The 27,364-nt window shown below is 37.8% G+C and overlaps 1 protein-coding gene and 1 long non-coding RNA gene across 2 annotated transcripts in view; both read left to right on the forward strand.

Annotated features, from left to right (window-relative positions):
* The window catches only part of cog6 (component of oligomeric golgi complex 6), a 57,566-nt gene that overhangs the window by 8,049 nt on the left and 22,153 nt on the right, over positions 1-27,364 (forward strand). Inside the window, exons 5-11 of the mRNA XM_082180929.1 lie at positions 8,311-8,422; positions 10,269-10,351; positions 10,464-10,534; positions 12,241-12,334; positions 21,796-21,924; positions 23,544-23,635; positions 26,232-26,296. Coding sequence (XP_082037055.1) covers positions 8,311-8,422; positions 10,269-10,351; positions 10,464-10,534; positions 12,241-12,334; positions 21,796-21,924; positions 23,544-23,635; positions 26,232-26,296 — 646 coding nt within the window. The remainder of the gene's footprint in view (positions 1-8,310; positions 8,423-10,268; positions 10,352-10,463; positions 10,535-12,240; positions 12,335-21,795; positions 21,925-23,543; positions 23,636-26,231; positions 26,297-27,364) is intronic.
* Positions 545-3,250, forward strand: LOC309506947. Its single transcript, XR_014208978.1, has 2 exons — positions 545-2,921; positions 2,980-3,250. It is a non-coding gene; the product is annotated as an uncharacterized lncRNA (long non-coding RNA).

The following is a 27,364-nucleotide window of genomic DNA, read 5'->3' on the forward strand; positions in this document are numbered from 1 at the left end:
ATCCACAGAGTGTCACACAAAGACAGACAAGTGAGAGAGAAGAGAGGGAGATGGAGAAAGAGACATTGATGAAACTATAATGAGGTTATTTTTCTGGAATGTATTGTAATAAAATGCTGTCAGGAAATATTTGTCCAGGCCAATACAAATGCTTAGTGTTCGTTCCATGCAATTTCGTGAGGTTTCAAATTCATTCAGTTTAAAGGGGACATGTCACTTAAAACAAGATGCCCCTTCCTCTTTTTTGTTTGGTATACACTCTAAAAAATGCTGGGTTGTTTTAACCCAATGTTGGGTCAAATATGGACTAACCCAACGTTGGGTTAAAAATGCTATTTAAAAATGGACAAACCCAGCCGTTGGGTTAAATTTTTAATGTAACCAATGCAATTTGTCCATTTTTAAATTGCATTTTTGTCCATTTTTGATTTTGTCCAAGATGCAATTTGTCCATTTTTAAACTGCATTTTTTAACCCAACGTTGGGTTAGTCCATATTTGACCCAACATTGGGTTAAAACAACCCAGCATTTTTTAGAGTGTACTGAGTGGTATTTCTTACATAGGTACGCTATGGACAAAATGCAATGGACCTTTTTGCTCACGAAATTTCACCGAAAATTCGTTAATGTTAAGGGTCAGTTAGAAAATGGTCATGAAAACGGAATTATGACTACCATTAAGTTGACTTTAGGGGACAAAAATAAAATGCAGAACTGTAGAATGTGTCCACTTTACACCTATTTAATATACGTTTTGCTGCATCGTCCCATATGGAGTCACATTGGGTATTCTACACAGTGTCCTTCCACGTTGTGTTGTCCTGGTGTTCTGTGGAGACATTGCCTGTCTCTGTGACATTTTCATCAGCCAGATGGGATTGTGCCTGCTTGTCCAGCTGCTTTTTAACCTTGCCTGATCGTGTCTGTCCCCAGAGGGACAGCTGTGCAAGGGACAGGTCAGGACATGGCTTGTCATGCTTCCAAAGAGGACAGAAAGCAGGATCTAAAATATTAATACTCAGCTGCTGGTGTTCAGCTAGTTCATCTTTGCCGGATGACCTTTCTGTCACTGATATTGAGTGAGAAAAATATTGTGGCAGAAATACCTGCATTTATACAAAATGCATTCATTTATTAATTTCCATAGCTTAATTTAACTGAAATGATTGATTGATGTAGAGGCTCAAGTTTTTGAGAGGCTTGATCAATTACTGAATTTTTTTTATTCTTTACTCAGGAACGCTTTCTGCATATAAACTATAGCGTGATTCCGGATGAGCCCCCCCAATTTTTCACTTCTTAAACCTCTAGACTCTCTTGTGGTGTAACATGATGTTTTTTCCCCTTCTGTATCAAAGATGTTGAAAGCACTTTGATGTCAGTGGAAAAGTCTGAGCACTGTTTCATTTGAAACTGAGAATAAATACAAATGCCACTTTGCGACAGCACTGAAAGCTCCAACATAAAAGACCAAGGACAGTCAAACAGACCACGACCTGGCAGCATTGTTTTTCCACAACCTTCGTTATATCAACTCAACTCCCTCTCATTATATCTTCCTCGTATCAGTGAAGCTTTAGTTGGTGTTGAGAGACCTTTTCATTAAGAGGCAAGAAGTGAGTGTCATTCTGAAGGCTGTAGTCCGTCACCTGTCTGAAGTCTGATGTGAGGTGATGCCTCTTGCATCCAACACTCATTACAGAAGATCAGCCACAGATAGTTTAGTATGTTATGACATTTCTGTGAAATAATGCCGTAAACCTGTGTTTCTCAACTGGTTTTGCTTCAGGACCCTAATTTTACACGTAGACGTCGTGTCAACCCAACACAATTTTTACAAAAGAAAAAAATATTCGCAAAAATAGACAAAAATGTCCTTAAAGTCAAACACAAAATATTTTTTGATGTTGCTATTATTTCTTTTGTTGTATTAACTTTTTGATGTTTGCTACATTTAATGATACTTTGGTGGTTTCTCTTGGCAGCTAATAATTCATGGCACACGATACATGACCCCCCCCCCCCCCCCCCCCCCCCCCAATCCCAAACAAATTTTTATCCCTCGGAATGCAATTATTTATTTAAAAAAATTTGCGGAGAACTGATGATTGTCCAACCAGTGTAATTTTGAGATGAGCTCAGCACCTTTTCTGATGGATTGTCAATAGATAGGAAAGGGTAACTGACATACTGTAACATTCAGACCATTTTTGATTTGTCTAAACCATTTTATTGTTGTTCTGGTTTCTGAAGGGTCCTTCGATAAACTGTTTGATGGCTCTTTCTCTGGTAGTGATATTGCTGTAAGTGGAGGCTTGCTGTGAAAATCCTGATATCCAGAAGGGTCCGTTATCTTATTGTACTAATTAAGCTGGGACCTTATTACCCACCCACACAAATGTTCTCCGTCTTTCATACACCCCCATGCACATAGCAAGTTACAGAAAGTCAATGAGTAGGCAAGCCTGCTGCTTTTGTGTTCTGGACTTCTGTTTTTGTTGGTTGAGGCATTGATTAATGTCTTCACCACTCATTTCTGTAATATGTTGCGCTTGATAATCAGTATATTTGATTGGAGGAGGTGTTAGTCAGAGGACCATTATATTGAAACTTATGTTTAAGTTAAGGATGCAACGATATGAGAATTTTGGCCGATTATTTATATTTCTTTATATTTGAATGCCGATAACCAATATATTGGCCGATAAACCTAAAATCCAAATTTTTATATAATTTTTGAGAGCCTGATACAAAAACAAAAGTCTCACCCTTAAAAGCCATGTCCCAAACACACAATTATGATTTTCTCATTATAGTTTTATGTAGCCGATATGACAGAGAGCTGCTCATGTTGCACATATCCGTATTTACCTTTTTTGAAGTGATTTCAATCATATTTCAAGCAATTCAAAACCATCATGTTGATCAGTACGTATCTGAAGAGCCTCAGCTGAAGGAAATAATACATTATTTATCAGCTTTAATATATCTGCCAAATTTTCTTACTGGGCCGATAACGATAACATAAAAAAATTAACCGATATCGCCCGATACCGATATGGTGGCCGATATATCGTGCATCCCTAGTTTGTTATATTGAAGCGTCACACCGCTACGCTTGGCTCGCATTCTCTGGTGTGTAGCCTATACATGCATCTGTGCGTGCATGTGGGGGAGGGGTGCGATTTTCGAATAATAATCGAATAATACCCAGCAATCTTCTAATATTATTTTTGCTTGAAAAAATATTAGTTGTGTTTAAAAAAGTGAGTAAAGCTCAAAATCCTTATAATAATTTTTATTTCAATACACGCAAATGCATTGGAAACATTGCACATTCTATTCGAAATCAAGACATGAAGAAAATTGTATCAAATTTGTTATTACTTTATAGAAAGTGAAGAAAAGAGAATATTAGTCTGTTAAAAAAAATAGCAGTGTCTGCATTTTTCTTTACAAAGTCAAAAATTTACTGTATAAACTGAACAATGCTTGAAGATTTAGCTTTCTTGTGAATCACTGAACTAATATTTAGTTGTATAACCACCACGGTTTCTGAGACCTGCTTCACATCTGTGTTGCATGGAGTCGACCAGCTTCTGGCACCTGTGAACAGGTGTTCCTGCCCAGGACGATCGCACTACAGACCACAATTCCTCTGCATTTCTTGTTTTTTTGCTTCAAAAACAGCATTTTTGATGTCACCCCACAAGTTTTCTATTGGATTAAGATCTGGGGATTGGGCTGGCCACTCCATAATGTTAATCTTGTTGGTCTGGAACCAAGATGCTGCTCACTTACTGGGGTGTTTCAACAAGACAACGACCCCAAACGCACATTTCAAGGGCATTTCCTCTTCGGCATAAGGCAACATGACCTCTTTAAGTATTTTGATGTACTCAAACTGATCCATGATCCGTTATATGTGATAAATAGGCCCAACACTGTAGTTTGAGAAACATCCCTCTATCATGATGCTTGTGCCACTATGCTTCACAGTGTACTGTGGCTTGAATTCAGTGTTTGGGGGTCGTCTGACCACCTGTCTGCGCCCCCTAGACCCTAAAAGAACAATCTTGCTTTCATCAGTCCACAAAATATCTTTAGGCCAGTCAGTGTGTTCTTTGGCTAATCGTACCCTCTTCAGCACATGTCGTTTTTTCAACTATGGGACTTTGCGGGGGCTTCTTGCCGATAGCTTGGCTTCACATAGGCGTCTTCTTATTGTGCCAGTACTCACAGGTAACTTTAGATCTTCTTTGATCAGCCTGGCTGAGTCTTTGCCATTTTGACTATTCTTCAATCCATTCGAATGGTAGTTTTTCCATTTTCTTCCACGTCTTTCTGGTTTTGGTGGCCATTTTAAAGCATTTGATATCATTTTAGCTGAGCAGCCTATCATTTTCTGCACCTCTTTATATGTTTTCCCCTCTCCAATCAGCTTTTTAATGAAAGTGCGCTGAACAATGTCTGGAACGGCCCATTTTCCCCCGATTTTCAGAGAGAAATGCACTATAACCACAATGTACAGTACAGTACTGCCTTCGTCCTTGAATAAGGGCCACTTGTTTGACAGTTGAATAACACAGAATGAATAACCTCACTAATTGAACTCCACACTGCTAATATTTTGAACACGCGCCTTTCAATTAATTACACTAAATCAGCAGCATGCATGTCACGACTGTTGGGTCTGTTGTTTTACTGTTACTCTACTACACCTACTAGTAAATTATTTGCCATGTAGAAATATAAGTTCGACCAAAAACAGTGATTGATCCGGTTAGTGATGTTGGACTGCTATTATTTTGAACACAACTGTATATGTAATGTAGTCGGTGCTGTAGAGAATAGAGAACCGTAATTGTGCGGTTACGAGCCCTGAGCTTTACAGACTGCGCTTAGGTATTCCATGTGACTTTGTGCTTTTTTATATTTATATTTTTTAGACTTTGCTTGACTCAAAGTCAAAATTGTGCACTTTTTTCAGTGCACTTTCTTTTTTCTTCTTCTCTGACGTCTTATAGTTCTGGAGTGATCTTGTGGAACCGGCAAGTTCTCATGAATAGCTCACGAGGAGATCCAGAGGATGATTGACGAAACGCGCTCCCATCACAGTGTGGTGTCTGATGTGAAGTCACCCATGCTCATCTGAGCATAAATGCACAAAACTTGCCGTCTGTGGATCTGTTAGTACGATTTTTACTGTTACACTCCAGTGAATGTAGTCTTAAAGGATTAGTTCCCCCAGAAATGGAAATCGTCTTTGTTTACTCCACACCATATGACCTTTTTTTCTGGCAAGAAACGCAAAAAGAGGAAGTTTTAAGAATGCACTAGTCATAGTTTTTAATGCAGTAATAAAAGTTTAGTGCTATAAAAACATCCAAGTTAAGGGTGCGCCAATCAGGTCTTTTGGGGTTGATCACTCGAAGCAACATTGGCCGGTACGATCACCGTTACCGATCACCAAAGTAAATTATACTATTCTTAACGACAACAATGCATTTTAAGTATAACAAAATAAGCGATGAGAAAGTCATGAATTGACAACTTTTTTTTTTATTGGAAAGCAACATGCGCAACATATTCGATTCCTTCTTTTAGTATTGATTAGGAACAGCTTAGAGCTTAACAACTGACATAAAAATAAAGCTTAATTGAAAGATTAAAGCGGTGAACTGTTCCATTAAGCCAGATGCCTGAAATTCCAGTTTTCTTTCCAGCAAGCTTGTCTCTGTCTTTGAGTTGTAATTTACATCTCTGACATTTACGATGTCACACACACACACACACACACACACACACACACACACACACACACACACACACACACACACACACACACACACACACACACACACCCCCCCCCCTGAAGAGGTAAACCTTGGGTGGCGGGGAATTACTGCCATTTAATACATCTTTGACATGTTCTCATTGTTCAAATTTTCCAGGTCGGATATCTTTCCCCTGGCCTAAAGCAAATGCCAAATACTTCTTTGAAACCTGGAAACATGGAATATGATCCCAAAGCAAGTCCACACGACTAGACACATCCCCTGAATGCTTACATGCTTCCTTTGGCATGTTAAACACTGTTACAAGCACATAGCCATGGGGAGAGTTAAGGTAACATTATGTACTAAACTGGGGGAACATCTGGTGTGCGACATCTCGATTTTAGATTGTGAACGATTAAAATCATAGTATCGTGCTAAAGGGCAGTTCACAACATACTGTACAACGTTCACATCACGTTTACCAATGTAGCGGTAGGGTTACGCTCATGTGACATTACAGTTCTTGGCCATAATTAAATTGTATTATTTGCATGCCTTTTAAAGCCTTGCCAGATACACATTTTATTTGCATGCTGATCTGACATAAGCTTTTTTTGTCACACACTTTCTGCGAGTACTGAACGTCTTATTGCGCTTAAACTGACTGTGTTTATGTAAACCTTGTGTGTATTTGACATTTACATCTTAAGTGCAGGTAAGCCATTCGGATGCGTGTCAGTATATTATGATACACGTGTATATCAGATCCGTGCATTCGATTTTAAAGTGACGGCAGCCTAATAAACCAACTGCAGTCTGTCAAAATGTTAATCAAAATACAAAAAGAAAATCACTCACTGATATTGACAAAATAGCTTAAGTAGCTTTAATAAAATCAGTGTATATTCGCTCTTAAAAAAGGGTTGTTTCAACCCATGTTTGGGTCAAATATGGACAAATCCAACCGTCCACATTTGACCCAAACATGGGTTGAAACAACCCAGCATTGTTTAGAGTGTTTAATTCATACAGTCTATGTAGCGTTTCATTTTAACATTTGTTAATTCAATTTCTGACTTGAATGCCACTGTTATATACACCTACTATAGCTGAAACAAAGTAAAGCACTGTTTATTTCATTTGTATATTTTATTGTATTTGTCCTTTTATTTGTAATTTGCATCCTTGTTCATATTTTTAATAAGGAAGATAAAAAGAAAAGATTATGGTCGGATCGCCCACCACTACTTTGGCCTAAATGGTCTGTCATTCTTTTTTTCTTTTGTTAGCTAGTAAGGCTATTTATATATTTTTTTAAATAGGGAAATTGGTTTGGCTGTTCTGCTTAGTGACTTGCAAAATAGTCTTAAAAACCAACATGAAAAAGAATTGTGATAAGATCGTGGATCTTGATCCTGTCTGGTAATTTTTTTGGGTGATATTTTGCTATATCATCCACCCCTGGTATGATATGAACTTGCCCTCAGGCTAACCAGTTTTTGCTAATTGCTAATGAAATAAGGGTTCGTTTACCGCCATGTTTAATGTAAAATACATTACACTGAAAAACATATTAGCTATAGTTTTTGGGAGGAAAATGACACTTGATTTCTATTGGCTAGCTTCGTCAAATTTATTGTCGTCAGATTCTCTCTTTGCATTGTCTGACTGTGTGTTGAAGAGAAGAGTGTGTGAAACATTGTGAAGCTGTCTTTGTTGTCAGTTTGAAGCATATGCATATTGTGTGTTTGTTTGAGAGATGTCTAGTGTTGTATTGAGCGTTACACCCAGAATTCACCAGTGTTAAAAGCTCCTTTGAAACTGTAGTTTCTCAAACTACAGACATTAGTCAGGGTAGAGAAACTGTAAAGGATAGTTGTACAGTCTGTCCAGTAGATTATACATTTTTTAACTTTGCTGTTGATCATTCGGCTGACACAACTTTGAAGATATGTCATTTAAAAAAATGTGTTATGGTATTTACCCTGAGTAATTTAGTTTGACATGTTTATTCAGTGTTAATAAGGTGAATGTACACACTGAATCCATGGTCTGAGTGCTGGTAGGCTTTACTGGTGAGAGGAAAGCAGAGAAATGAAAGAGGGCTGATTCAGCAGCGAGTTGCTCTCTGAGGACAACGGTTGTCACGACTGCTATTGTTCTTATGTCATACTTTATAGATGTTCTTGTTCAAATAATGTCGCCTCGAGCCCTTTTTCCCAGTGCTAGATTACAGTGATCTTTTCTTAAAAAGAAATGGATGAAAGACTGATGCTATGTTTGTTTCAAAAGTATAAATGTGGGTTGTGTTTCTGACAAGGGTGTGACTGCCATCTAGTGTTGGCTCAGGGACATTGCGTTGGATTGAATTTTCTGTGAGTACATCAATGTGAAACAAATGTAAATATGTCTTGTCCTCTCTCTCTCTCTCTCTCTCTCTCTCTCTCTCTCTCTCTCTCTCTCTCTCTCTCTCTCTCTCTCCCAGTGAATTGTTATATAAAGTTCAATGGCATTTCCTTCTGTCTTCAGTCACCGGTTGGAGGTTCGAGCTCAGGTGGCCCAGGCATTCCTGTTAAAGTTCCAGCTGTCCACGGCTGAGATGGCAACGTTACGCTCCGCACGAGATGGACCCATCACAGAGGTGACCTCATGTTATCTACTTGAAACTGCTTGTCAAATTTCTTTTGAGTATCAAAGCACGTGAATGCCTTTGAACCGCGAGATGGCAGATTGGCAGCATTATTTTCATCATTGAATAATAATTATGAACCGTTTTGGGGGTAACGCATTACAAGTAATGCAAGTTATGTAATCGGATTACTTTTTTTAAGTAACTAGTAACTTTTTCAAATAAGTAATGCAAGTAACTGTTTTCTCATGTACTGACTGACAGCTCTCCATGTTGAGAGAAATCGTAAGTGCAGAGGCGTTGTGTGCGAACATGAGTATTGTAGATCTATTCTAGACTAATGATGCATTTACTCACCTCACTTGTACAAAAACACTTTCAGTATTCCTCAAAATGAATAAAAACATGCAGACTCAGAATATCACTCAAACCTGCAATAATTAAATGTTAAATAACACAGATATACTTTATTTAATCTCACTTTGTTAACTAATGTCTCTGCTGCTGACCTTTGACAATCCAATTCAACCATACGAATAAACAAAAATGACTAGATAATAAACATCACATTTGTGTTTCATGTTTTAGTTTTTATTGGTAAAGTAGGAGTGTTGCACTTTCTTCTCCTGTGTCTTATTCTTCTGTAAACAGCAGCAGCTGAAAGGTTTGTTTGAGCGGCGCCCTCTACTGGAGAGGTGTGAATGTGCATTTCCTTCAGCCTGAGGCTTATTCTGTTCACTTTTGTTTTTGTTTATTATTTTATTTTATTTAAAAAAAAACCTCACTTTGTTATTAAGGTGAGAAAAAGTGATGTAAAAGTAACATGTAACATTACTTTCCATAAAAAAGTTACACTTTTTAGTAGGGCTGCACAATATTGAACAATTAATTCGATATGCGATACGATAATGCTTAAAGTGTGTAAAATAAACTTAAACTATCTTTAAAATATATTTAAAATTACATAACCTACATACGTGATTCACATAATTTTTGTGACGAGCTTCTGAAAGTGAACATCAGTGTTTTACTGTAGCATAAGAGCATAAGCCTACATTAGGTTTATATAACAACAGAAACTGAATAATCAAATGTAAAAAATAAAACACTGCTTAGTTTTCACTGTATGAATTAAATATATACTGATTCTTATTAAAGCTACAAAAGTTTTTCAGCCAAGAGCAGTGAGTGATTTTCTCTTTGTCTTTTGTTCATATCGCGATATTTACATTTGCGATATTTTGATATATTGTGCAGCCCTACTTTTTTAGGGAGTAATGCAATATATATTGTAATGCATTACATTTTAAAGTACTTTTTAATGCATTACTTTTCACTGACTGTAAATGTAATAATTATAATAATGAAGCTAATGCATTTAATTTATTTAGTTTTTTTTTAACATCCCATTTAAAAAAAAACATGCAAATACATGCAGAACAGATGAAATTTCCTAGAAGTGAGGAGAGGTCTACAAACATTTCTCAACTCAATCTACCAATTTTTCCAAACTAAAATGTTACACGATCTTCTCAGATGAAACCATGTCTTGCAGACTAATTGAAACATAAATAAATGAAGAGTTCAGATGCAAAAGCCTCTAAATGCCATCTGAAATTTTCTTATAGAATGATCATTTTTATCAAGCTTGTGTATTTAAGTTCAGTAATTTCACTTAAATGACAATTAATAGGTAATCTTCATTGCCATTTAAGTGAAATGATTGAATTTAAATATACGAGCTTGATAAAAATGATAATTCTATAAGATGGCATTTAGAGGCTTTTGCATCTGAACTCTTCAAATGTCGACCGAATCAGCTGTAATAGTGCAGTGAACTCTGTCTTTTACTGTGCAGGACTTCTTCAGAGCTCTGAACCATGTGAAGAACATCCATGAAGACGTGAAGGTCCTTTTGAGGACCAACCAGCAAACGGCAGGGTGAGAGACAGTAGAATAAAACAGACTTAAAAAATAAATAAATTAAAAAAACTCAAAAATGACTGGCTCTTTTCCATGTAGATGTTCAGTGATATCTGTGCTTTAACTGCAGGCTGGAGATCATGGAGCAGATGGCGGTGTTACAGGAGACGGCATATGAGCAGCTCTATCGCTGGGCTCAGAGTGAGTGAGACACACACACACACACACACACACACACACACACACACACACACACACACACATACATATAAGCACAGCTGCTACTGCCAGAGAATTTGGATCAGAAAATTGCATATAGAACGCATATCATTGCTTATACTACAGGGCCGTTGAATGCTTGAATCTGATTGGTTGACGAACGTTCTAAGGTGTGCATTATTTTCAGGGAAACGCACGGCTAAAGTAGTTCCAGGCAGGTCTCGACCGCATTACAGTTCCATATCACTTCGCGTAGTCAACTGTAATAACGGAAAATAGGATACAATTCATAACAAGAAAAAGCATTTCGCCCCGTGCGCTTGATCTGCAATTTTCAATGTCTAGCTTCACAATCAATAGAAACATGCAGTTTAATTTGAATAAATAAACTATAAAGTCCTATCTATAATCAATAGAAAATTAAACTGAATATAGGCTAAATAAATGGATAGTCCTGCAGCACGGATTTTTATTGCAGATAATTTAACAAATAAATAATTATTGATAGGCCTACTTGTTAAAAGGGCTTTGGGTTTCATTTATTTGGCTAGTCTGTCATCTGTCAATAATAGAAAAAATAAAAAAGAATTAACGAATTAATTAAAACGAATTGAATTAATTAATAAATAATAATATTGACGCACATGCTTTTCTGTCTCATTATTGCAACATCTCTCTCTAATAACTGCATTAATAACTGCATAAAGCCGGGAACACACTTTAATGCCGGTTATGAATGTAATTTGATACTTATATGACTGATCATGCCCAAACGCGTGTTCAGCGCGTTCAGTCTGTGTTCAAAGTCGGTGTTTAAAATCTGCTGCAGTCGATGAAAACAGTCAGAGAATGTGTCAGCTAGTCGTGTGTCCCCAGCATTAGTCTGCTATCAGTGGCTCAAACCTCCGTTACTAACTCTACCTAACCCTAACTCAGCGTTAGTCTGCTATCAGTGGCTCAAACCTCCGTTACTAACTCTACCTAACCCTAACTCAGCGTTAGTCTGCTATCAGCGGCTCAAACCTCCGTTACTAACTCTACCTAACCCTAACCCTAACTCAGCATTAGTCTGCTATCAGCGGCTCAAACCTCCGTTACTAACTCTACCTAACCCTAACCCTAACTCAGCGTTAGTCTGCTATCAGCGGCTCAAACCTCCGTTACTAACTCTACCTAACCCTAACTCAGCATTAGTCTGCTATCAGCGGCTCAAACCTCCGTTATAACTCTGAAATGACGTTTTGGAATTAGCAACGGAGGCATATGGGATTAGATGCGTAAGAAATTAGTCCTACATACAAGAGCGTTTTAATGACAAAAACTTTACAAACGTCTTGAAATACAAAATCTGAACAAATGTTTCGAGGTGTGGTAACTGTAGTATAAGCGGAATAATTGACTTCAGGCCGTTGAATTATTAGAAAAATAATGCACACCCGAGGTGTAACGGCCACTCCGCTTCGCGTCGTGACCACATTACCACCTCGGGTGTGCATTATTTTTCTAATAATTCAACGGCCTGTCGTCAATTATTCCTTACATATAGAACGACTTATGCCGCTCCTGTTTTACATTCATGATGAATTTAATAATTCAGTACTATATTATAGTTACGTAATATACATAAAGCAATTAATGTGGCTTAGTGTTATAGGATGCCTCATAGATGTTTGTGTGTCTGTCTGTAGATGAGTGCAGAGGGTTGACTCAGGAATCATGTGATATTTCTCCCGTGTTGAGTCAGGCTATGGAGTCTCTCCAGGATCGGCCTGTTCTTTATAAGTGAGTTCTTCTGTCGCTCACACATGCACACTTCAGCACAGTCATCTAGTGCCTGTAGAGCACAACAATGCACATCCTTTCTCAGCAGGGGTGTTTTACACGCACATTTTCTCTGTAGGCTTTTTAAAACATTGTTCAATAAAGCGTTCAAAGGCATGGGTTCAAGCCAGCCAGCTCCGAGGGAGAATCATGACTTCACAAATATTGATCTGAAGCAATATAGTATGTGAAACTGGATAAAAGATGAAGGTACAAGGTTGTCTAAGTTGTTTGAGATTTGTTCAAATATGTAAGTAGAAGTGTAGAGAGGCCAACTCTGTGACATTGCCCTGTCAAGCCAGTAAAAATAAAATAAAATTAAATGACATATGAATCACATAACTTTTTAAAATCTTTTATTAAAGAGTTCCAAGTCACATTTTTAATTTGTGGTAAATACTATTCAAAAGTTTGAACAAATTTATTTGATGTTTTTGCCTCTTCTGCTCACCATTTATTTAGGTAAAAAGTAAAAACAGTAATATTGTGAAATATTATTACAATTTAAAATAACTGTTTTCTATTTGAATATATTGTTAAATGTAATTTATTCCTGTGATCAAAGCTGTATTTTCAGCATCATTACTCCAGTCTTCAGTGTCACATGATCCTTCATTCTAATATGCCAATTTGCTGCACAAGAAACATTTCTTCTTCTTCTTCTTCTTCTTTCTTCTTCTTCTTCTTCTTCTTATTATCATCAATATTGAAAACTGTTGTGCTGCTTAATATTTTTGTTGAAGCCCTGATCAATTTATTTATTTTATTTTTTATTTATTTTTTGATAAACAAAGTTTAAAACAACAGCATTTATTTAAAATAGAATTTTCTTCTAGAATTTGTCTGATCATTTTAATGTGTCCTTGCTGGAATTTTTTTATTTATTTCTTAAATATGATATATATATATAATATAAGACATATCTTACTGAATCTGAACTTTACATAATATATAATATTAACAATTTAAAAACTAAATGTATTGTACAAAAATATATTAGGGGCAAATTTGCTATTAATTAAACTTGTTTTAAAATTTTAATTGTTATTAATTAATGTAAAACTTTATACATTAATTTATTCAAAACTCGCACATCTGTTATGTTTGTTGTTTGTCTACTTTTTTAAAATATATATATATATATATATATATATAATTTTGTGGTAAATAAAAGTGATGCATTTGCCTAACTATGGGACAGACTGTCTTGTAAAGGTGGGACAGAGAGTTTACATGCGATTATGCATGATTTAATATCGATACTGTAAAGTGTAAACAGTACAGTTGTTCCCCATACCTGTGAGCAACAGGGAAAACCAGACTGCAATTCCATCATATACCACAAGGTGTCAGTCTCTCACATCCTTATGGAAGCAGTGTTTACTTTACCTTCCTCCAACTGTCAGTACATTATCAATGTTCAGACTTCCGTAAAAGAAAACAACCGTCAAGATTGATTAGTGTGTTTGAGTTCATGAGTCATATCAATACAATACAACAACTTGGTTTGCATGAATGAACGCAGCCAGAAAAATGACATATTTCTACCGTGTAAATAAACTCTCCTCAGAATGTTTTGATTTCAGTTTGAATTACATAACATATTTTTGGTAAAGCCCACACAGGTTGTAGATATTATTCATACTACTATTACTCATACTTAGGGCTAGTCATTTGAGAAAACTCCTTACCGTAAGTGCTAAACATCAGCGCGTCCCACACCTATTGTGCTACGACAATGAATGAAACCTCATATTTCGTTTAGAAGAGGTAATTAGACGCATAATCAACCAGAACCAAATCTAGAGATCACAGAGAATGACTTATGGGTGGGCTTTTTTGACTTGGGCCAGCAACCACCCAGAACACCCTATCAACAACTCATAACACCATGACAACCAGCAAAAACAGTCTACTGTCATTTTGACTATTTTTGAGCTCAGGTTCCCAGACTTGTCAGCCAAACCCTTTTGACATAATATTTATTTGAAGAACCGCTGAGATTTAACGGTTATCTGGTTATCTGATGTTATTAATGGTAATGAAAATGGCTCATATTGCTACTTCTCGTGTTACGCAGCACGTTTGAGCTTCCGCAACAACCAATGAGGTTCAGTCTCGTGTTACACGGCACGTTTTATCTTCCGCAACAACCAATGATGTTCATTCTCGTGTTACGCAGCACGTTTGAGCTTTTGCAAGAATCAATTAGGTTAATTTTCGTGTTACGCAGCACGTTTGAGCTTTTGCAAGAACCAATGAGGTTCATTCTCGTGTTAAGCAGCACGTTTGAGCTTCAGCAAGAACCAATGAGGTTCATTCTCGTGTTACGCAGCACGTTTGAGCTTCAGCAAGAACCAATGATGTTCATTCTCGTGTTACGCAGCACGTTTGAGCTTTTGCAAGAACCAATGAGGTTCATTCTCGTGTTAAGCAGCACGTTTGAGCTTCAGCAAGAACCAATGAGGTTCATTCTCGTGTTACGCAGCACGTTTGAGCTTCAGCAAGAACCAATGATGTTCATTCTCGTGTTACGCAGCACGTTTGATCTTCCGCAACAACCAATGATGTTCATTCTCGTGTTACGCAGCACGTTTGAGCTTTTGCAAGAACCAATGATGTTCATTCTCGTGTTACGCAGCACGTTTGAGCTTCAGCAAGAACCAATGAGGTTCATTCTCGTGTTACGCAGCACGTTTGATCTTCCGCAACAACCATTGATGTTCATTCTCGTGTTACACAGCACGTTTGAGCTTCAGCAAGAACCAATGAGGTTCATTCTCGTGTTACGCATCACGTTTGATCTTCCACAACAACCAATGATGTTCATTCTCGTGTTACGCAGCACGTTTGAGCTTTTGCAAGAACCAATGATGTTCATTCTCGTGGGTACGCAGCACGTTTGAGCTTTTGCAAGAATCAATGAGGTTCATTCTCGTGTTACGCAGCACGTTTGAGCTTTTGCAAGAACCAATAAGGTTCATTCTCGTGTTACGCATCACGTTTGGGCTTCTGCAAGAACCAATGAGGTTCATTCTCGTGTTACGCAGAACGTTTGATCTTCCGCAACAACCAATGAGGTTCATTCTCGTGTTACGCAGCACGTTTGAGCTTTTGCAAGAACCAATGAGGTTCATTCTCGTGTTACGCAGCACGTTTTAGCGTTTGCAAGAACCAATGAGGTTCATTCTCGTGTTACGCATCATGTTTGATCTTCTGCAACAACCAATGATGTTCATTCTCGTGTTACGCAGCACGTTTTAGCTTTTGCAAGAACCAATGAGGTTCATTCTCGTGTTACGCATCACGTTTGAGCTTCTGCAAGAACCAATGAGGTTCATTCTCGTGTTACGCATCACGTTTGACCTTCTGCAAGAACCAATGAGGTTCATTCTTGTGTTACGCAGCACATTTGATCTTCCGCAACAACCAATGATGTTCATTCTCGTGTTACGCAGCACGTTTTAGCTTTTGCAAGAACCAATGAGGTTCATTCTCGTGTTACGCATCACGTTTGACCTTCTGCAAGAACCAATGAGGTTCATTCTCGTGTTACGCATCACGTTTGACCTTCTGCAAGAACCAATGAGGTTCATTCTCGTGTTACGCATCACGTTTGACCTTCTGCAAGAACCAATGAGGTTCATTCTTGTGTTACGCATCACGTTTGATCTTCTGCAACAACCAATGATGTTCATTCTCGTGTTACGCAGCACGTTTTAGCTTTTGCAAGAACCAATGAGGTTCATTCTCGTGTTACGCATCACGTTTGACCTTCTGCAAGAACCAATGAGGTTCATTCTCGTGTTACGCAGCACGTTTGATCTTCTGCAACAACCAATGATGTTCATTCTCGTGTTACGCATCACGTTTGAGCTTCTGCAAGAACCAATGAGGTTCATTCTCGTGTTACGCAGCACGTTTGATCTTCCGCAACAACCAATGATGTTCATTCTCGTGTTACGCATCACGTTTGAGCTTTTGCAAGAACCAATGAGGTTCATTCTCGTGTTACGCAGCACGTTTGAGCTTTTGCAAGAACCAATGATGTTCATTCTCGTGTTACGCAGCACGTTTGAGCTTTTGCAAGAACCAATGATGTTCATTCTCATGTTGCGCAGCACGTTTGAGCTTTTGCAAGAACCAATGAGATTAATTCTTGTTACGCATCACATTTGAGCTTTTGCAAAAACCAATGAGGTTCATTCTCGTGTTACGCAGCGCGTTTTAGCTTTTGCAAGAACCAATGATGTTCATTCTCGTGTTACGCAGCACGTTTGAGCTTTTGCAAGAACCAATGAGATTAATTCTTGTTACGCATCACATTTGAGCTTTTGCAAGAACCAATGAGGTTCATTCTCATGTTACGCAGCACGTTTGAGCTTCTGCAAGTAGTTTTTTTCAGAAATGTTACTTTGTTGAGTAGTTTAATTTTTTTTAAATTTTCCAGATATCAGCGTCTTCCTCTAATATGAGGTACATTTCACATTTCTGCTTACTATGATATTTATATAGGCTTGCCTATCTACAGCGCCTAACATTTGGTCTGAGGTTGGGGGTATTGCGTAACAGTGTTAACTCCCTCAAGTGACGAGTTCATAATGCAGTGAATTCCCGCTCCCATTTACCATTTACTTCACAATCACATATAGAGAGACGCGCGTCGCGATCTGTGCACTGCTGCGTCTCGAGCTCGTCATGCAGCCAGATTCAGTATGCAGTGCACCTTATGAACCATGGCGTTAACTTGAACTGAATTTCTGTCATTGCTTGACTACAGCTCGTTAATAAACAAAGTTTTTTGATTGATCCATTTCATACTTCATTCATGTTTTCATTTGGCAAGTGTATGTACACGTTTAAGTACACGTTTGAGCTTCCGTAAGAACCAGTGAGGTTTGTTCTTACTCGTCAAGCAAGTACAGTTGCGCTTCTATTTATGTTCGCAGATCAATGTTTATATGTGAATAAAAGCCTAAATTCAGTCTGTTCATCACAGAAAAGCTATCGAGTCTCTACAGAAAATTTGGAGTAAACTGCTCAAATAATTTGGTTTAGTTTTATGATTTCTTTTATGAAGACAAGTGGTTGACAGTTGCATGGACTGTCAATGGAGGGCCAGACATCTCTCTGTTTTGAAGATGAACTAAAGTCTTACGGGTTTGGAATGATGGGTGACTAATTGATGACAATTTATTTATTTATTTTTCATGAACTAACCATTTAAGAAAACTTGTTTCCATTGTGGTCCAATATTGCAAAAACCACATTCCTAGCAATGGATTTAATGGCATGCTATTGCAGCACAAACACAACTTTACAATCAATTACCACAACATGAAATACTTTGCCAGGTAAATACATACATTAAAATTACAATACAAATTCATTAAGACATCCTATCTTTTTTTCTATAAAACTTAACCAACACTATTTGTTAAACACTTAATATCCGTAACTTATTCTGCTCCTGTACTGTGTGTTCAAACAACCTCTGCCCATATATGGTCTTGCAACGACACAGATTAAGATGCATAAGACTTTGTCTACTATTGTAACAATGTTTTACATTAACCCTTGAGAAATATGCATTAAAATAAACCAGGGCTCTATTTGGTAATACTTATATGTACTATTTTTAGCTTCAGGTAAGCTGCTCTTCTTTCAATTGGCAACCAGCCAAGCTGTCGAAAAGGGTTATCATCCACATTAGTAAAACAGTTAATTCCTACTACTAATCTAATCTATTTATTTAGAGAGTTTTGCAACTTTCCCATCCTCATACTAGATAAATTAGACATCCAAGAATTACAGGCATACTCAAAATGGCATTGCACTAAGCCTGAATCAAGCAATTTTAAATATTCTTTATCCAAAAAACTAACACAACTAAATCTTTCAAAGCCATGCTTGCACCACTTAAATTGTCAAAAACGCAACCTAGATAATTAACTGAAGTTCTATTTGATATTACACAGTCGCCGACTTGACTACCAACTCAGCAACTTTATGGAAGAAAAAAAGAAAAAAAAAGAAAGAGTGTTCTGTTTTACTCAGAATCAGATGTATAGTAATAGAAGTTTGTTTTCAGACAGCCAATCTCCTCACCTAATTTCTTCTGTGTTCTACTAGTCCCCTTATCTGAAACCAAAAGAGCAGAATCATCAGCATATACAAATAAATTACAATCACAAACAGCTTGCATATGATTTCTATATAAAAAAAAAAAAAAAAGAGGGCCAAGTACACGACCCTGAGGGACTCATTATTTACAAGCTTCCCCTCAGAAAGGATCCCTCCAACTTCTACCCTCTGAACTCTCCCTGTTAGATAAGAAGCCAACCATGCAATTACTGTTCTCGAGAAACACTTAAAGTCCCCCTGTGGTGAAAATCAAGTTTTTAATGTTGTTTATATGCCTATGTGGTGTTTTTAATGTGCTTAAAGCAAAATTCATTTTTCCATGTGCAAATTCATAAATCAACACCTTTGCTGAGTATTTTCTCCTTAAAACTTGGGAACATGGTTTGTGTAACATTAGCAACTCACTATTAGCTGTTTGACAACATAGTCAAGCAAAAGGCTAATCATATTAATTACCGTTATGTGTCCGACGTTGTAAAGAGCGATATCATTGTGCAGCGTTTACCTCAGTAAGTTGACCGAGTGAGTCTCTGAGCTGACATGAGTGAGTGGAGGCAGGGCTAATTAGCATATTCATGGTTCCGGGTATACTAAATGAAGCAAGGGTGTAGAGTTGCATTTAAGCTATTTTAAGGCATGAAGTTTTTTTTTCACAGAAAAAAAAAAAACTTTTAAATATGTAATTTTGGTGATCAAAGATGAGTTTTAAGGGATAAAATGATTGACTACACACTTAACTTATCTAACAGTATTGAGTGGTTCACTGTATCTAAAGCTTTTTGTAGGTTCAAATTACTTCCATCAATCTGTTTCCTTGTGAAGTATAAGTGTCTGTTGAATAAGACCTCCTAAAACCTGATTGAAAATCATCAATTAATCTATACATATTCACACATCTGTTTATGCACAACCTTTTCTATTACTTTTTAATGCCACACTAAGAATGAAAATATTTTGATTAATTGTTTATTTTCATGGGAAGCCTTTCTTTAGATAGTGTAAATACTGTACGTAGTGTCACATGTCTGCAAACTTGCTCAGTTGTAATGTTTTATCTTGTTTAATTTCTTCATCGCTACTTTCGGTGCTTGCCAATCTGTGAAAACATCCCTGGCATCCCTCAAAAGTGCCAAAATGTTACGATACTCGCATTGTTTGCGTTTCTATCTTTCCTAAAACTTCAGTTTATCTTTTTTCTAGACTATACAGTTTCCCAAGGTGCTGCTGCGGTCATGCGTTTAAACATGTGGACGGGCTTGACCGTTTCCTTGTCATTACGTGTTTTTTTTTCTCACACTCTTATGTTATTTTTTGTTCTTTCTCTTTCTGTCTGTGTCCCCTTCTTTTTTCATCCTCGACCTGCGGTGATTTTATCTATGGGAGTCCAAGGCCGAAGCAGAAAGAGCGAGAGGACGGGGCCCCCAGAGTTCCTGGAATCCGTGCCAAACTTCTCCATCCCTCCTCTCCTCCCTTTTTCTCTGGCCGTTGCGGTCGCTACTGTTTAGTCTGCGCTGGGCTGTTCTCAGCCCGTAGATCAAAACATGGCCGCGTTTCCTAACTGCGAACGGGGCCCTCCATTGTTTTTGTCTGGGTGTGTGACCCTGGGTCTTTCTAACCTAAAGTATTTTTCTTTTGCTGATTTTGGTGGCTGTTCTGAAGGTCTCGCAGTGTCTGTTTTGTTTTGTGGCCCGGGCATTTAATCTTGTTTATACTACAGATGTACAAACAACATATTTTTAATATGTACCTCAAGATGACTTGACTTAAGACAAAACAAGCATTAAAATAAGGAAACCAGGAAAACCTGTATAGATTCATTTAAATGTTTAAAAGTGTGATTTCGAGACCTAGAATAGTCATGTAAACTAATATAATCTTAAAAAGACGTGAGGATTTTTATACTGGATAGTTGGAGTCAAAAAGCCTTGGGACCACTATGCTAAGGGGTCTTCTGAAAATTGTAGAGAATTTTTTTTTTTTTATATATATATATTAAGAAAGACAAGTTTTACATTTTGAAGAGTTCAGATGCAAAAGCCTCTAAGTGCCATCTGAAATTTTCTTCTAGAATGATCATTTTTATCAAGTTTGTATATTTAAGTTCAGTAATTTCACTTAAATGGCAATGAAAATTACCTATGAATTGTCATTTAAGTGAAATTACTGAACTTAAATATACAAGCTTGATAAAAATTATTATTCTAGAAGAAAATTTCAGATGGCACTTAGAGGCTTTTGCATCTGAACTCTTCATTTACCTATTCATTTTACTTTGTAAGGACTGAAATTAGTACGTCGTTCATGATTTTATTCAAATGACATCCCTAGTTTTCAACAGTATGAAGTCAAAAGAACTGTGCATATAAAAAAAAATCTTGTATAGAATTGTAGAATATTTTATTTATTTGTTACTGGTGTTAATTTTTCTAAAATAATGTGTGTTGTATCTCTTTACAGCACTTCTCCTTGCCTCTGTCACCTGTGTAAATGTTCTTAACATTCTCTTTAAATCTCCTTTGTAACAATTATTTTACACAAAACACTCAATTCTATTTGAATCTTATTTGAACTTGAAAGATTTCACATAAGAAAAGATTTCTCTTTTTTTTTATAACTTTAACTGTACTCTGAAAAAGAACTTGCATAGTTATCTAGCTAAATATTTTCCAGATAATATTTTAATAATTATTTTGGTTTTAGTACAATGACAATATATAAGCTACTTATTTAATTTAGTAAACAACATGTCTTTATAATTTCAAGCTTACTTTTCTCATTTATGCATGAACTGCCTTTATTTTGTGAATAGGGTTCCTCGCTAGAGGGTCATCATATATGGAAGTTCTCAGCAACAAAGCGTGACCATTTGTCTAATTACCAAGAAGCCATGGGGGATTTTTTTATTAATGACAATGTTTTTTGATGGCATCTAAAGAATGAGCACATTTCCAGACCCTTCACAACCCACTCTCCTGAGCGTTGTGGTTTTAACAGGCCGCTAAAAAGAATCAGCCACTGCTAAAGTATTGACTTTTAGCAATAAAGATTATTAAAAATAATCTTTGAAGATAATTCAAAGAAAATTGAATTATTAGCAGTATATATTGTGTAAAATAAATAAATAAAAAGTCTGAAAAAAACCAACTAATTTGGAATGGCCCTCAATTGAGCTGGATACTTTTTGCCCGCAGAGCATGTGGTTACAACATGGGCTGTGTGCTAACCAGCATAACCTCTTGAATTCATTTCTAATTCTCACTCTGTTCTACTTCTCCCAGGTACACACTGGATGAGTTCGGAACGGCGCGGCGTTCTGCCGTGGTCCGAGGCTTTATTGACGCCCTGACCCGCGGAGGCCCGGGCGGGACCCCGAGACCCATAGAGATGCACTCTCACGATCCGATGAGGTAGAGTCCACGACAAGTGCACTCATTGCGAATCATTCCATTCGAAAGCTTGCAGAAACACAATGGATGACATTTTCTCTTCTGCGCGCTAAAAATAATTACTTCAAATCGGCTATAATTGGGGGTCATTTCGAGGGTCACACCATTGTTAGCCACTAAAAGCCTCTCCATCGCTGATTAACGTCCTCACATGTAGAGCTGCCATGCTCCTTTTATGTGCTGCGTATCCTGAAGCTGCAAATCCAATTCAGCGTCTAAGCACATTAAACCCAACCTGATTCTTTCAGGGAAGTGCTTCCTCTTTCATAGAATTACTTAGCGCTGGTTCAGAGAAAGGTCGGGCTGTTGAGATCTATGGATCGTCGCACGTGCTCCAGGCCGGCACCCCAACGAGCTTTCGAACTCCCTCCTCCCCCCTCCCGTCAGGAACCCGAGGAGAGAACATGAGGTTCTTGGCAGAACGTCGATAAAAGTGGGAAGCGGTGGTTCTCAGAACAGCATTTCCCCCTGCTGTCCGGTGTTAAAGGATATGGAGCCGATGTAATGATAGCTGACTGTGTGATGGCCTCAAATCTCAGGAAATCTATAACTCCACTACAAATCTAGAAGACACCACTTTAAGTAATTAATCTAGTCATCCAGTTCCTACCTGTTTCGTTTGCTAAGGCCATCATCACTATTGCAGTTGGTCATAGTTAGGGTTAGAGATTTGAACAAACCCCTAAACTGAGGTATTAAAGGAAGTTCACCCTCATTTCACTCTAAAGCTGTAAGAGGCTGATCACATAGAAAGTGTTTTTGCATTCCACTGTGCTGCTTTTCCATTGTTTTTCTATGTAAACATGCGCTAGATGGATGTTAAAGTTAAAAGAAGTCAAACTGATGTCTGAGCTGACATTATCATGACACTCACTTTGCAAAACCCACCCAAAAAAAAAACACTCCTGGAGAGTCCAGGTTAGTAGAATGAAGTTAGAATGACCCCGAAATTCAAGATATGGAGGTAAAATACACCCCTGTATGAATTTTTGTCCTATATTTCTAAATGATGTAGTTAAGGAATATGACTTGAGCAAGAATACTGTTTTTCCCCGATTATGAGCACGATTGCAAATGTGATATTGAAAAAAAAACTATTTTTGCTGGTGAAATGTTGAAAAAACAGACAATATTGTGCCTAAAATGTAACTCAATAGTAACTTCTTTACTATTGAGTTACATTTTAGGCACAATATTGTCTGTTTTTTCAACATTTCACCAGCAAAAATAGTTTTTAAAGAACGCTGCAGAACCATTGTGCGTCTCAGAGCAGTTGTGTTTCACTCCTGAATAAATCAGCATTTTTTAACGAATCAATAATTCATTGTGAAAGACAGTCACTTGCTTCGTTCCTGAATGAATCAGGGTATTCATGGATTTCATCCGGTCCCTTTCCACAGGTGTATTAATCAAGCACAATGCAGTCTGCATTCATAATCTTGGTGCTTGATTTTATACACCTGTGGAAAGGGACCTGATGAAACCCATGAATAGGGTTATTGTAATATTGTGTTTCCATTGATTTTTATCTCTGTTTGTGCTTAATGCATGTCTGTTTGAACATCTAATCATCCAAACAGGTATGTTGGGGACATGTTGGCCTGGCTTCACCAAGCCACAGCCTCAGAGAAGGAGCACCTGGAGGCCTTGCTCAAGCAAGTTACTGTGCAAGGTACATGTCGTTCCATTCACACAAATGATGTGTCGACACTGGAAGTGAGATTTGCTTGTTTTTATACCATTTCTGGATAGGTTCACCCTTCCTACAGCTGCTGAATTTTTGCCTCAAGCTGCTCCTTTGTTTTCACATCAGAAAAATGTTGCTGCAGAAAAGCTCTATCGTCAATACACGGAAAGAAAATGCAATAATTTTGAATTAAAACAGATTATTGGAGTTTTACAAGAAAATCCTATTTCAGTCTTTCTACTTTACAATTTCACTTTTAATGAAATGTTTCTTGCCGTTTCTTTGTAATAATTTGTTTCAATAGACAAATCCAATAATTCCAATAGGAATCGGTGCTATTGAGAATTTCGCTTGAGGGCATGCAAATTCGTCGCACTGAGCAACAGAAAATGGGCTTTCACATAATTTTCATAGTTCCTAAGACTATTGGTGGAAGAACACGCTTTTTGGCATGTTCGCACCTCAGGAACTGGGAGTGACTTTAGTTATAGGAGCACCTTAAATTAAGGAACTAAATTAGCTCTTACTTCAGAGTAGGGTCTAACCCAGCACAATTGGAAGTACCAGTGACGTAAGTGTACGTTGACTGGCCAAACACATGCCATATGAAACGCCAGCACCCGCCATTTTTAAAAAGCAGTGTAAACACACAGTTTACATATGCTGCGTTTCAAACGAGGATGGACGTGGGAATATCTCAAATTAAATGTCCCACTTCAGACCTCGGGGAGTTCCAGGCTGATTGCTGATTGATGTCACATTCACATATCATGTTTTTGTGTCAATTATGGCAAAAACAGAATAAAAACAACATAAAATCACTTTGAAAACAGCTGACGAAAAGCAAAAACTAAGATATTATTACATAAACTTAAAGGGATAGTTCACCATTTAGTTTTAGATAGTTTTCATCATTTACTCACCCTCAAGTTCTTCGAAACCTGTATGAGTTTCTTTCTTCTGTTAAAGATATTTAGAAGAATGTTGGTATTAACCAGAGAGTTAACAGTAGCCATTGATTTCCACAGTATTTCTTTTTTCCTACTATAGAAATCAATGGCTACCGTCAATTGTCTGGTTACCAACTTTCTTCAAAATATCTTTGTTTGTATTTAACAGAAGAAAGAAATTCGTACAGGTTTTTCCATTTTTGGGTGAACTATCCCTTTAATGTCTTATGTTAACATTTGTTTTCAACTTGCCGACATCTTGGAAGTGACGTCAAATGACGCGTCTCGCTGAGGTTTGGTTTTTATCGATGTACCTCAAGTTCACAGGTCGAGTGTCTGACCTTGATTGGCATTCCAGACGTTATTTCCAAGAATGAGGTGGTAAAAATCCAAATTCCGAGTTGTCTGGAATGCAGCATTACTCCTCAAACATGGAAAACCGCAATAGACATAAACACACAGAGAGCTAATGTTAATGGCATTTATGTCACCTTTGTCTGTGGCCTTGTGTTCTTTTCTCTTAATCGATGCTTGCTGTCATTGGAGATTTTGTCCTTCCTTTTTGCTCTTTCAGTCACATAATCTGCACGTCTACATTCCATCTCTGTTATCACGAAACCCATGACACAACAACAAAATCACAGCTCCGATCACGCCACCCTCAAGCTGACGAACGCTGCGTTTTAATGACATCACTGTCGGCCGGCTTACGTCACTTCAGAGTTCCTACTGGCGGTGTAAATGTAACCATTAAAATGACCCTAGGTGAAATGTAGTCCTCAGGGGACCGTCCTGGTGGCTATTTCCTCTAACTGAGTTCCTATAACTACCCAGTGTGAAAGCCCCTAACAGTACTTCTGTTGACAATGGACCAATTGGCCTATTTTTGCCCATGAAATTTCATAGAATCTTTTGGTAATATGACTTCACTTTGGCCACGCACACACTGTAAAGTTTCGGGAGACAACCGCATTTAAATACGGGAGTGAATCCCCTAAAGTACATTCCATGTGGGTACGGAACAAAACTAAAAATTGCGATGATTGATGCCATGGTAACCATAGCAATGTTCTTGTGTCTCACTTGTTTGGTATCCACTATTTTTGACTAAATTAATATTACAGTGACCAAAGACTTGTAGGCAGATGCAGGTCGCAATATTTAGATATTGTTTTCCATATAAAGCAGATTGATTAACTCTTTTTTTTTATGGGCTTGTTCTTGTTCGCAGTTTTTTTTTTTTCTAGGAATATCTGGAAACACGAATGAGTCAAGACTCGTAATTCTTTCCCTTGTGGTTTTCTTGCACCACACACACACAGAAAAGAGACACATCCCTGATGCATGTTTAAATACGTCATTAACATCTAGACATTCAGTTCGGTTCTGTACATACTGTGTAGAATTTTTGTAAATGCGGTTGTCACTACCTGCAATTGTCTGGAGTTACTCCCGTAAATGACTGAACCGTGTGTGTACAGAACAGGATTAAGTTCTAAAAGGTGAACTGACAACCGTAATTAACTACAGTGTGAACATTAAGCCATTAAGACTTCAAACATTTTAGAGCTTTTCCTCGCTCTGGGAAAGTAGTCGAGTTGTAGATCAATTGTTGTGCTGTGTCCATGCAGGGGTTGAAGAAAACATGCAGGAAGTAGTTGGCCACATCACTGAAGGAGTGTGCAGACCACTCAAGGTGAGATGAAAACACTGTCATTACAACTAATAATTAGGATTAGTTTTTAGTAGTTGAGCTGTGGTGCTTAAATGGACAACTGAGGTCCTGCTTGCAACATTTCTTAATCTCCCATAAACCCCTCAACTTGCCAGCATTTATTTATATTTATATATATATATATATACATACACACACACATATACAGTGGGTACGGAAAGTATTCAGACCCCCTTACATTTTTTTTCCTCATTATTGTACACACAGCACCCCATATTGACAGGATAAACACAGAATTGTTGACATTTTTGCACATTTATTAAAAAAGAAAAACTGAAATATCACATGGTCCTAAGTATTCAGACCCTTTGCTGTGACACTCATATATTTAACTCAGGTGCTGTCCATTTCTTCTGATCATCCTTGAGATGGTTCTACACCTTCATTTGAGTCCAGCTGTGTTTGATTATACTGATTGGACTTGATTAGGAAAGCCACACACCTGTCTATATAAGACCTTAAAGCTCACAGTGCATGTCAGAGCAAATGAGAATCATGAGGTCAAAGGAACTGCCTGAAGAGCTCAGAGACAGAATTGTGGCAAGGCACAGATCTGGCCAAGGTTACAAAAAAATGTCTGCTGCACTTAAGGTTCCTAAGAGCACAGTGGCCTCCATAATCCTTAAATGGAAGACGTTTGGGACAACCAGAACCCTTCCTAGAGCTGGCCGTCCGGCCAAACTGAGCTATCGGGGGAGAAGAACCTTGATGAGAGAGGTAAAGAAGAACCCAAAGATCACTGTGGCTGAGCTCCAGAGATGCAGTCGGGAGATAGGAGAAAGTTGTAGTAAGTCAACCATCACTGCAGCCATCCACCAGTCGGGGCTTTATGGCAGAGTGGCCCGACGGAAGCCTCTCCTCAGTGCAAGACACATGAAAGCACACCTGAAGGACTCCAAGATGGTGATAAAGAAGATTCTCTGGTCTGATGAGACCAAGATAGAACTTTTTGGCCTTAATTCTAAGCGGTATGTGTGGAGAAAACCAGGCACTGCTCATCACCTGTCCAATACAGTCTCAACAGTGAAG

This window comes from Leuciscus leuciscus (genome assembly GCF_965113295.1).
Source record: "Leuciscus leuciscus genome assembly, chromosome: 9".
Lineage (NCBI taxonomy): Eukaryota > Metazoa > Chordata > Actinopteri > Cypriniformes > Leuciscidae > Leuciscus > Leuciscus leuciscus.